Below are 15962 nucleotides of genomic sequence, written 5' to 3'. Positions count from 1 at the left end.
TCACCCAAGATCCCACCAGTCTGAAACATCGATTGTGTTATTTATCCTTGCATCAATTCTTTTCCCTATGTATATCTTGTATATTCTAAATATCGGCATCTGCAAAATGTTATTCTTTAATTTTCATTCAAAATTATTAATAGTGAGTAATTTAAAACTCCTATATCACCTGGCTGATATTTTAAGGACTAATTTCAATCAAGGTGATGCACTTAACTTTGGACATTTAGGTTATTTCCAATATTTCCAATCGTATACCTTGCTGGAGAAAGAAAAGGTTATGTAAAAAATTCTTTTCTGTCATTGAAGTATCTTCTCCAATAAGTTACCAGGGATGAAATTACTGGCTTAAAGGATATTTAACTATTTGTGGCCTGTAAGGTCTATCCTCATTCACTCATTGCCATGAGATTTCTTTACTTAGCAAATTCCTTCTTGCATTATTAGTAACAAGATAATAGCAAGCATTCATTGATTATTTGCTATGTCCCAGATACTATTCTTAGGGTTTTTACATGCATTATTTCATCGACTTCTAACAAGAACCCTATGCGGAAGGTACTATTCTTATTAGCCCTATTTATACTTAAGGAAATTAAGGCTTAGAGAGATTGTCCTAGTTTACACATCTGGTATGTCATAGAGCCAGAATTTGAAAACTGTGACTCTACATTGAGCTATTAATCCTGTAGTGTATCTTACTTTTCTGTTTATATTTGATTATAAACAAGATATATTATGAAGACTTATTTGTTTTCATAAAAAAGTGATAGTAGAAATTACGTGCTACTTTTTTGTGAAAAAAAAAACAAACAAACAAACCAAAACATGGTTTTCAAAGATCTAATCAACACAGATTTTAATATTATCAATGCTTTCAGATTGAATCGATGTTTTTATTTAATTACATATATGTCCATTAATTATATGTTAATAAAATAATGACAAGCCTGTTAACATATTAATATAAAATATTAGGAAGCAACTATTAGGGAAATTCCTTATAATAAAAATTAGAAATCTAAAATTATTGTAATTCCCCTTCACATTAAAATCATCAAAAAAGAAATTCCTAAATTTTTGTTTTAATTCAGAAAATCAAAACTAAGCAATATAAATAATGCAAGTAGATCCCATCTCTACGATCTGATATAGGTGCATGTGAACTGCATAACATCCTTGGATTTTTTACAGTTAGGGAGACCATATATTTTATCATCCAAATGGGAACACTTTGGAAAGCAAAGAGAGGCAGTGTTAACAGAACAATTATCCCAGACAAATGAGGCATATGGTCACCTTACTTAGAACAAAGTTTCACCATTTCTTCAGTAACTAGAATCCATCCATTGGTTGAAGTTCAGGACAAATTTTAGGATGCAGTGTAGTGCAGTGGTGGAAAAAAGACTTGATTTGGTAAACAGGATACTGGATTCCTACCCAATTTTCTTACGTATTAATATCCCTGAGCTTCAGTTTCTTCATAGGTTAAGAGAAAGAAAAAATAATACTTTCCATCTCTTAGTGATAAGGTAAGGACTAATCAATAATATGAACACGATTGTTTAGTGTAAATTGCAAATTACCCATACAAACCCAAGTTATAATACTAAGCTCCACACTTTGACAAATGCTATTCTACTTTTTAAATGAAATAAAATTATACAGAAGTTCCAGAAATTTCAAAATATATTTCGGAATACAATTTTATTAGTCTTCTGAATATATTTATATATGTAAAATATAATCTGCTAGTTTGCACAGAAGCTATGACAATTTACGGTAATTTTTTTTTAAATGACTTTTTAACAATAAAAGCTTGCTAACCAACTGGAATTACATATTTTTCAAAGACTGAAGAGATGTCTTCATGAAAGCATTATAATAAAGAATAAAAGTTCTCCATACATTAGTAAACTTGAGAAACATTTGGTTCTCAAAATTGAGGGGTTTGTTTTTTTCAAAATCTTCTTGAAGAAAAAAAAAGGCTCTTACATCAACTAATCAAAACTGTGATCAGTTTTCACAGTTGTTCATATTTCAAATTATACTCTAACACATATCACCATGGACTTCCACTCTACAAGTGCCTTGATAAACTTGCCTTTAAGTGGCTAACCACCCTCATTTGGCTAGGGACTCACTAGCATCCTCTCCCAAACACTTCAGTTTTCCTCAATATGGGACTGGAATTTGTTTTCAAACTCTTAACAGGATCATTGAAAGGAAACAGGAGAAATACTATAAAGGCAGGCCTGGATTAATTCCAGAGGCAAGTACTCTCACAGCAATGCCCTGGAATTATGCCAAGGAGGGAAGTGTTTTTGCAAATGAACATAGTGCCGTAGTTAAGTATAAGGTCTTTAATTCCTTTGTCAACATCACCTAGGTTAAAAATTAAGAAAGTTATGTCATAAACAATTTACTTGACTTACAACAGTGCACACGTACTCCTTCAGTTGAACCATAAGGAGGCATCATGACTAATCACAGTTTTTTTAATGAACTCTTTCTAATACCTAATTCCACCTATTTCAATGTGGGATTCATGTAGACGACAGTGAAGTCATTTTACTTTATTTTTAACTACCTGAGTGTGGTTTGCAGGTGACAATAACTTTGATCCTCAAATGTGGTTCCAATTCTTGAAACTGAAATAAATAAATGTGGATAATTTTAATAGTACCACATTTAATGAGATTATTTTGCTGATTTGGAAGAAATTGGGAGTCTTTCCTCATGGTAAATGCCTTTATTGCAGTTAAAGAGTATTTTTCTCACTAAGTTCTATACTTGTAAGTATAAAAAGCAAACAGTTCCTGTTTGTTTTTAACAAATAAATGCAGAAATCATTTAGGTCAAATTACACAAAATGATACAAAAAAATACAATAATTTTCTTTAAAAATCTTTAAGCCTTAAAAGAGCAGGAATTTTAATGTTATTTCCTAGACTTTTCTTAGGCAGATTTAATTGGGCATTTTTGTAAATACTCCTGTTTTACTTATTTTATTTCCCATTTTTAATTGTTCAAAAGTTTAAAGTCCACTTTCACATCAATCAAAATCTGCATACAACTCATATTGGCTGTTTTTACAGCTAAGGTGTAATAGTATGTTCTTAAATTTTCTTATTATAATTATTTTCAAGTCAATAAGAACATTGCCTTTCACTGAATTGATTAGTTCACTAAGAATATTTCTACACTTCCCCAGTGGTATAGCATTCTGCCTACTAGTACTGATAAATTTTCATCAGTTTTTGATTTCCACATTTATGGAAGCTGCAGGATGATCTACTCAATAAGAAATCCTACCACTGTAAGGGAGAGGGAAAGAGGACAGTGGGTATGACAGGTTTGACTCCTTCAAAGGGGTGTCAAAGGAAGCTGATAAACTGGTCTATAGTTTAGAACCCAAACCTATAGCATCTGTTTTGCCCGGAGTTCACTTCACAGCATTAGCTATAGCATGGATGACAATTGAGTGCTGGGTCTTCGGTATTTTATACACTAGTGGCCATGCACATGAAGTATTTAACTCTTCAATCAGAATAGAAAAATATATTTGCTCAGTTACTCCATCTAAATAGTCTAATAGAAATATAGTATGAGCTATGTATGTAATTTTAAAATTTCCAACAGCCACATTAAAAAAGAATAAACAGAAACAAAATTAATTTTAACATTATATTTTAACCCAACATATCTAAACTTTGATTCTTTCAATATGTAAGCAGCATAAAAATTATTAATGATACATTACATTCTTTTTTTTTTTTTGTGCTAAGCTGTCGAAATCCAGTGTGCAAAGTATACTTATAGTACATCTCCATTCAGCATAGCCAATTTTTAGACCCTAAGAGCCACATGTGGCTCCTGGTTACCGTACTGGACAACACAGATCGGAATATTTTTTAAACTATTATTTCTTTAAATATTCTATTAGAATGAGAATTTTATGGGGAAGTAATATGATTTATATACCAAATTACTAAGAGCAAGACATTTGAATTAAGCAATGAAACAGTATAATATTTGCTAGGATTCTCCTTGCTTTGTGCAGAAACCAGGTCAATATTGTTGCTAAAAGCCCAGGCTCGGGAATCAAAGCGCCCTGAATTTGATTCTAAGCTAAGACAGATAGTACTTCCTAAAGTAACTACAAGCAAGCAGTTTACCCTTGTTAGCACCAATTTTTTTTCTATAAAACAGACATGATAATGAAATCTACTTCATTAAATGAACTAGTATATATAAAGCATATGGAAGAGTATTTGTGTATAGTAAGTTAATACCGTTAGTTGTAGTCCCTTCTAAATTAATTAGGATTTGCACTTATTAAAATTATGGCTTTGAAAGAATATATAAAAGTTATTTTTCAGAATGCATTATTCCTTATAAATTAAAAGATATATAAATAATATAACCTTATTATAGAATTTTTTGGGATATCCAAAACCAGAAAAATACTTATCAATTTTGAAGGTCCATGTGACATAGCTTTAAATAGAAAAATACTGGCCAATTACAATGGCTACAGAATACTATATAAGAGAAAATCCAGTTTCACAAAACGAAGGAAAAGGTTCACTAATTCGTATGGCATTATTGTTTCAAAACATAGAGAACGTCCAACTGATGTATTACAGTAACTAAAGCTTTACTTTGGCCCACTTCCACAGAAAATGTGGTCCACTATAACAGGACTTAACAGAAAAGCATTTGTTTTGTTATTTAGTCCAGAAAAGAAATATGGCTTTGGCAGAAGTAACCTCAGAGATCTACCACGTGAAATTTGATGATTTTTGTATCAAAGTTTCATTATTTTTAAAAAACTCTAAAAGTTTAGAAATATATTTGTATGTGCCCTGTCAACAGAGCTCTTATTAGCAGCCTCCTTAACCTCCTCTTTTCTGCTACTTACAATCCAGACACTACAGATTTCACAACAGGAGGAATCCCCTATCATTGAATCCTGATTACTGTCACACCTCTCTCTGCTCACTCTCCTCTCTTAAATCTCATAGACCAATGTGCAACTGTGGACTTCTAGGTCAAACACAGGGCAAATTAAATCTTAGTAACAAGTGTCATTATTGCCAATATTTATTGCATAGCATCAGTGCAGATATCACTGTGGGGGAATCATTGATAGCTCAATAGTGACTTCACTTAAGATCGGCTGAATCGGAAATGCTGGTGTAGCACAGACGCACTTGTTTAAGTAACTATTAAGACTCAACATCTCTGATAATGAAACAGAAAAAAAATGCAAAGTGGAATTTTAATAGCACGGGTTACTTACGTTCACAAGTGTCCCCTTTTTGCTGGTAGCCTGCTTTGCAGATACACTTTCCAATGGGCACTAACCATTCTCCTTCTGCACTGCAGTGCATCCTGGGGGAGTTTTCCGCCTCTTCCTCTGCACTGCTGACACATGTCCCTCGAACCTCGACTAAAGAGGAAAATTCTGAACCAGTCACTGTATCTGGAAAGATAGCTAAATTCTCAATAATGGACCAGCACTTCTTGTAGTATACTTTGACAGAGACCAAAGCTATGCAAGCCCCTACATCCTGAAAGGCAAGATAGAATCCCTTTTTGGACAAAGGTCCAATCTCTCTCACCTCAGTGTTAAGCTTCATCTTTCTTTCACCAAGGTCACCTTGGGTAAAACTTTCATCTGCAGCAATGGTGTCTATTTTTACATAGAGGTTTTCTCTTATATTCCTGCCAGTGTCGTAGTCTGTTTCATAATAGTACAAATTAAAGGTTTCCTTGCAAGTTCCCAGCACTCCAGGAAGACTGTTACAATCCCTCAGGGTAAATTTCAATTCTACAAAAATCCTTTGTGCATTGCCTTTCGAAATCCAGTTAGTCCGCAGCCAGTTGTTTTGGTTGGGTTCCATGACCTGGCACACCTGGTAGGTTCGGATCGGGGTGTAGTTCTCATCCAAACCACTGATCTCTTCCCACTGTAAAATGTTTTAAAAAGGTGATCAGTCATGCAACAAAAATAATAATAATAATAATAATAATAACATTTTTATTTTGAAAGTACATGAGGCTTCTTTAGCATAGCACAAATGATGATCTGCGAAAGAGTCAGGTAGACTCCTACCCTGGCTAACAGTAACTGGACTCTTAGTTCAGCTTCATCCTGGTAGTGGCACATCTTTCAGGTTGCCTGCATCGTTTGTACATAAAATAAATATTTCATTTTGTTTAATATCTGTTTGCTAGTGTATTAGTGTTTCTTTTTACATGTTTGCTTATGTCTATAGTCTCCACTGAGATTATAATTTTTATAGACTAAGCGCACAACACAATCACTTAAATTACCATTTAATGCATATGCATATGATACATGGCAGAATTTCTGATAACTCAGTTGACATTTTAAGTGTTGATGTTAAACTTAGCGCACCTAAAAAACACAGGGAAGAAAATGCCAAGAGTGCTCCGAAATGTAAAAGCAGTCCACAACATGTTGATATTCACAATGCAAAATCTTTTACAATCTTTCCAAAATGAGATATAAGGCAGTCACATTTTACAGAGCTATTTATTTATTGCGGTGTTATATATAATACCATGCATAAGCCACATAACTATAAATAAGTAGTTATAAAAGCATGATTCATCTTTATAAATAAATTGCTTTCAATAGACAATCAAATGTACATGGCAAATCAGCATGCTGGATCATATTTCAGTAATAAGCTTTTTGACAGGAAAAATACCACATATTTAAAAATGTCCATTCATATGCTGATGCAATATATACGACGGCAAACATATTTCTCATGAAAAGGGAAAATAATAAGTTTAGCAGAATTTGCAACAATTTAAAGACTATTAAGCCATGTATAATAATATCTATACCACTCATTAGCAAGTAAATTCATTTCACCTAAAATATCCTAGAAGTCTAACATAACAGCTGATTATGTCCTTTCTTACCACTATTACAAAACTTCCCACTTTATGTTTAGGCTACCTTAATCGTGAAATCATCATCTACTTGTATTCATTTCCCCAATATAAAATGTCAAATATGAAAATGTTAGTATTCAAATCCAAAATCACACAGCATGCAATATTTAAACCATCATTTCAAGAAAAGCAGAGAGGAAAATAAACTAATAAGCATGTGGTAATGAGTTTTATTTGTAAAACTTGATTAGAGAATCAATTTATTAAAATACTTTAAAATATTAATACCTACTTTTAAAACTGTGTTTTAGAAAACTGACAAATTAGCAAAATACTATAATTCAGAGATTTCTTGTACGATATTATATATTTGCAGCAATTTTATTATACATATCGAAGTCCTCAAATGCAGCAAAGAACCCATTATCATGGGCAGGTTTTATTCAACACAACTTGAGTTTGTGACTAGTTAATGATGTGCATACTTCCCTTTGTTTCAGTGAGCTGCTTATAATCTGTCTGAATGGCACTTAGCCAAATATACCCAAATTCATCCATTTGGATGGGGAGATTTTAGTCTCTTAATTAGATCGAAATTATTAAAAGAAGTAAAACTGATAATGATATCTACCAAGAAATCAAAAGCTCTAAAGATAAATGTGCTCTTTTTAACAATTCCCCAGCCCGAAGAAACCAAGGCCAATTATTATAAAGGCATATCTCAAGATTTCCTTTCTCTAACTTCAAGAACAATCATATTACTTTGTTTTATGTACGAAAAATCAATTTCACTACTTATGAAACCCAGTTAATTTTAATTTTTATTTAAAAATGTATTCCTGAGGGGAAAATTTCAAGACAGCTATTGTATAGATCACAAATAGTGAGACTACAAAATGCATTTAACACAACTCTTGTTTTATTATTTCACTTTTCTAAGAGATTGCAATCATTTCTACAAATTACACCATTAGGAAAGAAGTCTTAATTCAGATACTGTGCTTTTACAGTATACTTACAAAAATATTTTCTAAACATGTACCTTAATAACATGTTAGTTCCTGTGAGATATTTAATCACATGCAAGCCAATCTATTTTATGTATAAAAAATATTGTCAAGCATCATTTCCTAATATTATCTGTTGATTCCTACAGATAGGTAGGGTTAACTGTTAAGATATTTGGACTGATAAAATGCCCATTTGAGTCAAAGATAACACAGACAGTCATAATTTATCATTTTGTGGATTACATTGATGAAATACTATAATCACCCCAATCTTGTATCAGTTTAGCTCCCCTTAGAGATAAAAACTATCTTCCATACCTATTTGTTTTAATTGATGGATGGTAGAAAATGGGCTACATCTGTCATTGGTAAGAAAAGTGTTTCTTTTTTATTGTGAATGTCTTCCTAAAATGTATATTTTTACTCATGAAAACTATTCCACTTACGAGAAAAGTATGACATTCCTACCTTAAACTCAGTGCACTTTTTATACTTTATCTTTAAAATACTTGTCATTTCTTCATAATTTAATCTGACCTATACAGATAACTACAATATGATCTTAAGTAATCTTTCAAATATTAATTGAATAAAAAAATCTGAATATTTTAAGATTTGCATTGTTCACATTTTGCATTATTAAACTGACTTCCAGTTCATGACATATTGATTTTATGCTGTTCTTATACTCAAAAATCCCTTTCAGATTTTCATTCTTCTCTTTGTAAAATATTACACTTTTTATATCCTCACGTATATTTCATACTGTAAGGAAGATCAACTTAAATAACAATAAGATATATACTCTCCTTTCTCGGAACCCCCTTTCTTCATAGGGATAAGGTATGTGCCCTCTCTCACAATTAAAATAAGACCTAAAGACAAAGACCTTGAACTAAATTTAAGTAAATAATATACCTTTCCTGACATGTGAAATGTAATGGTCAGAATATTTTTAGGGTTTACTTATACTTTCATTGATTTTTATTGGACAGCTTTTACTCATATTTACTGTAGCACTTTTACTATAATATATACATGCTCTGCCATCGTTTCTGATTAATAACAGCAGGTAGCACATGATAAAAATTTGGTGAATCCAAATAATATTTTACAGCAAATTCCATGCTAAAATATGGAGCATATTATACTTTTAGCTACCTTTTAAAGTGTATTTTGAATGATGCTAAAACTGTTTTTAAAAGAAGAAACACATCACATACTGTTTTAAAGAACTACATACAGTCTACCTAGTGATTATACTAAGAAGTATAAAGCAACTAAAGAGGTTTAAGTGAGTTTGTGAAGGAAATGTTCCCTGTAATTAGTTAGCATTTATAGCCTGGAACCTGAGGTATGATTCCTCTCACAATAAGAACTCAAAAGGTTATGGTTATAGAGATTTTTTTTTTTAAATCCATTTCCCCAAGTACTAAGTATACCTTCTCTTACTCAAAGAACTCAATGTCTCGTTATAACACAACAAAATTTTGAATGAGACATTTAGAATTAAAACAGTTTAAATATGACGAATGTGAATAATTCCATGGGGGGGAGGTTTTGTTTCTTACTTTAAAAAATAAAAGGCGCTATTTTATGAGGAGAAGCACTTACCCCATTGGGTGGAGAGGAAATCCATTCTAACTCTGTCTGTTGTGCTTTAGAATCCAGCAGTAGTACTGAAAAAGAAAGTTTTATTTCCAAATGTTACATAAAAAATGTAAACATATTTGTAAAAATTATTAATGTGAATCTAATTTTTATATAATGATCACTTCATGATCTAAGATATATAAACAGTTATTTACGTAAATGAATGATGAAATGAATACCCACCTGATACAAGTATATTCCCCCTTCTTAAGGAGAAAAGATGCAAAAATACCATATTAGATTTGGTATTTTTTAATCAAAATATTAAAATATGTTTAAAAACTGAAAAATATCATAAAAGTAAGGGTAAAAAATTATATGTGGTATATTGATTCTATAATAATTATATATTTTAAAGAATTTTATAAACCATTGAGCACTCCAAATTTTGTCAGATATAACATGACATAATAAAATGTAATTCCATGTTTGTCTTCAGCTAGTCATTAATTTGTAATATTATGCCAAAACTATTTCCTAGTGCCTTTTGAGAACTGGAGTTTATTTTTTTAAAACTTTTCCACAGGGTGTCTTCTCTTAAGCCAAAATGAATACAATAGAAAATTATATCAAGCAATGTCATCATGAGAAAAATAAATTGCCCATTATTTCCAAGATATATTTCTGGGTTAGTCAAACATCTGTTTTCAATATTTCTATTTTTTTTAATTTCCAAATATTTCAAAGCATTAGCTAATTCGCAAAATGATATATTTAAACTCTGACTTGACTTTGTTCCTGACTTGACTTTTAAAAACAGTTGTATTCCACTTTTATATTATCAAAAAGCATAAACAATTCACTTACATGTATATAAATGTAACAAATGCTTTTGATAGTAATATAAGATAATGTATTCAAATGTTACACATTAATATATACCATACCTCCAATTCAATATATTTTATTGCTTTTTAAGACAATTACTCTCCTAAAGCATTCACTCTGCTAGAACTGATGCAGTTATGAGTTTTTATTCTTTGAAAATATTCCTGACTCTACAGCATTTTAACAAATGTATCAATTTGTACAGAAATAATACTGAATATATTTCCAAGCTTGTAAATATGCATAACATCAACCTCAGCAAAATGTTAAAATTTGGACTTAAATAAAACATATGCTTATACGAACTTTTAAATAATCACTAGAGAAAAAAATTGCGTTTAAAAGGTAATGGAAATTTGTTACGCTAAGAAAACAAAAGAACATTTTGATTATGTGTTCAACTCCTTCGCTCTAGTCAAGGTTATTCCCTGCAACAGAAAACACATAGATAAAGAGACACTTTTTTGTAAAAAATGTTTTACACTTAACACTCTTGGGAAAACCATGAAAGCACAAACCTCGGTCACAAACACTTGACTCTCTGTCAGATAAGGTGGGGGTGGGGAATGCACACTTTCAAAATACCAAGTTGTATTTCTTACTGGGAACATCAATAAATCGTTGGACTAGTTAATTTATATAAAGTAATGTTTAAAGTTTATTTTGTTTTTGTCCTCAAAAATAGAGAGTAAGCACAACGAAACAACATGGGTTCCAGGTTCCTTTGGAGATGATTTATTATTACTATTATTTTTGTATTCTGCACTGACAGGAGACAAGTGGATTTTAAACCCAGGTGACCTTCCAGTCATTTTGGAGAGTGAAACAAGCAATGTGATGATTCTGTTACCCCTTAGCACTGCCTAGGGTGGGAACCAGGGACCGCGGAAGGGTGGTGATGGCAAACAAGTTAAGAGAGAAACAAACTAACAAATGAGAACAAAACAGAAACCAGCCCCTGAGCGTTTAATCAGAAGCAGTTCTAAAGTGATCAGTGTATCTCGTCGTCATCCGCTCTCTGGATAAACCCGCAAGTGCGCACTTTTGCCTTCCCGCTCAGACAGCGGAGCGCCATCCTCCCTTCACGCCCACGGAGGCGTAGCCCGGGGCCGACCAGGACCTGGGGCGCACAGGACAGGACTCCGAGCCCTCTGAGCGGGGGTAAAGGCAAGGGGCAAGATGCAGGGCGCGCTCGCGCCCAGCCACCTAAGGGCCGCGCGGGCAGCGGCAGCGGCGGCGGCGGGGGCCGGGGCGGGGCCCGGGGCGGGGCGGGGGCTGCCAGACGGGCGCGCCCGCCGCGCCGAGCATCCATTACGCCTCCGCCAGACCTGGACACTCTAGGGAGCCAGTGGCGCCCTAGCTCCAGAAGGAGCCGGGAGGAGGAGAGAGGCTTTCGGGAAGCGTCTCCTTTGAGGGAGAGGCGGCGGCGGCATTTACGAAGAGGAAAAACAGCAGCTGCACTTCGCCTCCAAGCGTCAGACTCTGACTTAAACATGCGCTCCCAGTAGCGGGAACCGACCTCCCGAGAGAACACTTATGGGTAAAGTGGAGGAAGGAGGTCCCTCATCTTCCTCCATCCACCCTCGGTCACCCCGGGAGGCCTGGCACCTGCGCGAGGAGGTTCCCAGCGCTCGCCCCTGGGTGCCGCGGCGCCCCTCGGGGCTTGCTCGCTCCCAGAACCGCAGCTCTTGAAATCCGTTGCGCGCTGGGAGCGTCGCCACTGAGAAGCGGGGCGCATTCGCCCTCCCGCCCACCTTTTAAACATCTCACTTCTGCATTTAAAGAACTCAGCCTCCTAGAATCAGAATCCTCTTCACGTATCTTGCACCCAAAAGAGAAAAGCAAGCGAGCGAGACATTCTGGCTGCAGGAACCTCTCCCCCTAGTGATGCAGTTATTTATAGCTCAAACTCCTGCCGGGTCTGCGTGAGCTTGCGCGCCCGGCTCCGCCGCAGCCCTGCAAACTTTTCCTCAGGTCCCGCTATTCCGGAGCGATCAGTACAAGGTTCCAGGATTGAATGTTCCTAATCGCTAATGTCATGCGAATGGAAACGTGCATTTTGGTGTGTATGGGTGTGTGTTTCTGGCAGACGTCCGTTCATCTGCTAACGCGTAAGCGACAGCTCGGAGTCATGGTTTTCTCTGAACATTTCTCTGAATGGGTTCAGCGTCAACACTGGTTGCAGATGTGGAAACTGGGGTCAGAAGGTCAGACTGGCTCAAGAAATAGGACGTGGCGTTGGGTGCGGGGGGTGTTTTGAGTGAAAGAAGAGGGGTGCACGAAGAGAATGGAAAAAAAGGAGCACGAAATCACTTAAGTTTTCAGGGCTACATAAAGCGAGAACCAGTATCGAACACAACCCCTCCCCCCCGCCCCACATCACCATCATGACCTAAATCTGATAAAGATTTCTCCATTCTCCATACTTCAGGAACAATTATTAGTATTCTTCTTTTAAATATCGGGAAATCAACGTTAGATTTACAGTCCGGAAGACGGGGGGGGGGGGAGATTTTGACACTGCTCAAGAAGCAAGACATTTCCATTGAGAGGATTTATTTTTCCCCAGCTCCAACTACAGGCACCGAAAGGTATTTTACCTTGTCAGTGGTTCAAAGGAGAAGAAAAAATAATAATAATAACCATATACAGGCATATCTGGCCGCCCAAAGGAAACCTCTCTTCACCCAGAACTAGCCTTCAGGATCCAGGTCTTTCGCAAGGTCTGACCACTCGGACTCAACTGCCGGGCAGACGTTTGGGGACTTGTAGTAGCCCAGGCGGCATCTCATTATCAGTTCCACAGCCCCAGCCCGCCCCCTGCCTCCCCGGTGGGCCGAGCCCGATGGACTCCCGCTGTCCGCGCGGCCGCCGGGACCCACGCGCGGTGCGCGCTGAGTGGAGACGTCCCCGCCGCGGGGCGCTCACCGCTCCCTCGCTTCACCTCCGCGGCGTTATTGTTCCGCGCCGGCGGCCGAGCGCCAACCGCAGGCCCGCGCCGCCTCCTCCGACGCAGTGAGCACTTCATTAGTAACCCGAGCGTTCGGAGCTCACAGAAGTCACGACCCCTCTGGGAAGGCTCGGGACACCAGCCGCTCGGCGACGGGCTGGCCAGGACACTAGAAGCTGCACTCCCCAGTCTCCGACTAACTCCGGCCGCAGCTTACCCCACAAGAGGCGAACACCGAGAGGAGGAAGGACTAGAGGAAGAGATCTGACCTGCCTGCGATCCTAGAGAACGAGCTCGCTGGTCATTCCCCCCCACCACCCCACGCCGCCCCGCCGCTCTCCGTTGCTGCTCACGCCCTCCGGACTGCCCGCGCCAGAAATCCCGCTCCCGTCGGGCGGACGGCCCCGGGCCCCGGGCTGAAGGCGGTTCGGAGTAGCCCCGCTTGCCGCCTGCCTGCCGGGAGCAGCGAGAGCGGTGAGGGGGCGGGGAGCCGGCGGGGGAGGGTCGCCCCGCGCCGGAGGCGCGGCCGGCAGCCCCGCGGCCAAGGCGGCTTGTGCAGGTAGACCGCTAAATAAATAAGTCAGAACAAACTTTGCGTTCCCATCACCTTACCTTCCTTTGCAGCCTGCGCCTCCCCGGTGTGTGCAAAGCGGAACAGCCAGATGTAGCATAAAATAATCCATGAAGGGTGCCGAGTTTGAAAAACCATGGTGCATGAGCAGGTTTTATTTTAGGTTTCTGTTGAGTCGTAGCTTTTTAAATGCTGTTTGCTCCGAAGTGGGTTCTTTTTTACTGCGCTTTTCGCATCGATTCCCCTGCTCGACCTCCGGCCGGCTGCTCCACGTTTAGCTTTTTTATTTTTTCCCCCTCCTGTTCGTTCGCACCGTGTTTGCTGCCTGCAAGTCTCCGACTGCAGACCGGCCGCTTGCTCCACACTCCAATAATATCAATTAGGGGGGAGGGGGCGGGGCTCCGAGCAGAGAGCCTCCGCCACTCGGGCTGACTGGCAGTCTTAGCCGGCCTGCCAGGCGGCGATTCCCAGGGCCGAGGGGCGGGCCCCGGTGGAAAGGCCGCCCCGGCCTCGGGGGCGGGCTTCGGGGCGCGAGCCAATCGGCGGCGAGCGGAGTCAGATTGCGGGTCCAGGATTCCCTCCAGGTTCTGAGCGACCAGCTTTCGCTAGATGCTCGGAAAGGGAGGACGCGGATGGCAGCAGAGGTGCGTGCTGCTGTGGGCATTGGGCTTTTAGCAACCGCAGCTTTCGTGGAGCAGAATCAATCCGAGAATAACGCTCCCAACTTAGAGTATTGTATATATAGCGGTACTCCTCGTGATCTTTTAGAAACCAGAGGCAATGCAAGCCATCTCTCAGATACCAAGCACGGAGCCAGGGAAGTGAAATAAGCTGTGTCTTAAAGTAAAGTGCCTTTTACTTTTTTGTTACTCAAAACCTCCGCGGGTCGGGTAACTTTGTTCTTTTCATTTCTTGAAAGGTTTCTACTTTTCTTTTTTCTGTTACTCGACAGCAGTCAGCTCTAGGCACCACCCAGCACAGTCCCTGGAAGAATAAAAGTATCCAAATGTATTATGTTCAAACAATGTTTCCAAGAGTTTGCAACAAGCTCTAGCAAAAGAAACAGAGGAAAAGGGAGTGGAGAAAGGAAGTCTTTTGTTTCAGGTGTCCTACTCACACCCGCCCTATCATCTCACAATAGTTTGTTAGGTGAAGTAGGACACGAAGAGAGAACGTTCAGAAGGTTCCGTATCATTTTTCTTATATGTTTTAATATTTTTTGAGGTTTTCTTTTGGATTGCCCCAATTTGAACGTTTCCCATTTCGCTGCATAAATTACACTTAATTTTAAAGAATGTTAACACGCATTAAATTCATAAAGCAAGACCTGTTTCGCAAATTGATACGTTCCAATAATTATTCAATTTTATAATTGTTATTCTTCAATTTTTCAAGGGAAACTGAGAATAAAAAGTATAACCAACATCTCCAGTTGAATTCATCCAACTAAAATAGCAAGGACGACTGCGTACAGAAATCCGTTTACCATTAGTCAGTTTCGGACACTTTGCAATTCAAGAGGTGGGTAATGTTAAGAGGAAGAACTTTAAAACCTTAATCGCCAAATCACCAATTTCAAAGGTCACGGCAGAGTAACTTGATCACATGTTTCAGATGAGCTCCGTGTTCTTCTTGTCCTATTGTTTCTCCCTTTAAAAAATAAGAAAAATCTGTCATTCATGATTTGCCTTTATTTATAATAGGCACAAAGTTTGATCTCGCCTAAAACTCCAAACTTTCCCTATCCTTTCTATAAAGAAATATAGAGTAAATTGAGTTGTTTCTGGTATTTATAGCAAAGACTTCTCAGAGATGACAGATCCCCAGATTTTTAAGTTTTATTTTATGGTAAATTGTCTCTTGTAGTTTTAACTCACTTAATGCAATTACAAAGAAGAAAGAAATGAAATTTCCTTCTCTAACCTCTCTTTGCTTCTGTAGTTTATTTCTTAAATGTTACTTGTTCCTAGCCATTATGCCTATTAAATATTTTAGAAATTATATCTAAAAGCAT

The 15962-nt window shown here is 37.7% G+C and overlaps 1 protein-coding gene across 5 annotated transcripts in view; it reads right to left on the bottom strand.

The window, feature by feature from the left end:
• Nucleotides 1-14302, bottom strand: part of EPHA7 (EPH receptor A7) — a 161130-nt gene extending 146828 nt beyond the window's left edge. For all 5 annotated transcript variants that reach the window (XM_026511793.4, XM_057311182.1, XM_057311183.1 and 2 more), the window contains exons 1-3: nt 13990-14302; nt 9561-9625; nt 5306-5975 (exon numbers count right to left, since the gene is read on the bottom strand). In XM_026511793.4, the coding sequence (XP_026367578.1) occupies nt 5306-5975; nt 9561-9625; nt 13990-14086 (832 nt within the window). In that variant the 5' untranslated portion in view covers nt 14087-14302. The remainder of the gene's footprint in view (nt 1-5305; nt 5976-9560; nt 9626-13989) is intronic.
• Between the last annotated feature and the right edge of the window lie 1660 nt (nt 14303-15962).

The sequence above is a fragment of the Ursus arctos genome, unplaced genomic scaffold (genome assembly GCF_023065955.2).
Source record: "Ursus arctos isolate Adak ecotype North America unplaced genomic scaffold, UrsArc2.0 scaffold_13, whole genome shotgun sequence".
Lineage (NCBI taxonomy): Eukaryota > Metazoa > Chordata > Mammalia > Carnivora > Ursidae > Ursus > Ursus arctos.
Note: the sequence above shows the minus strand (reverse complement) of the source record. Positions and strands in the feature narration are given on the sequence as shown.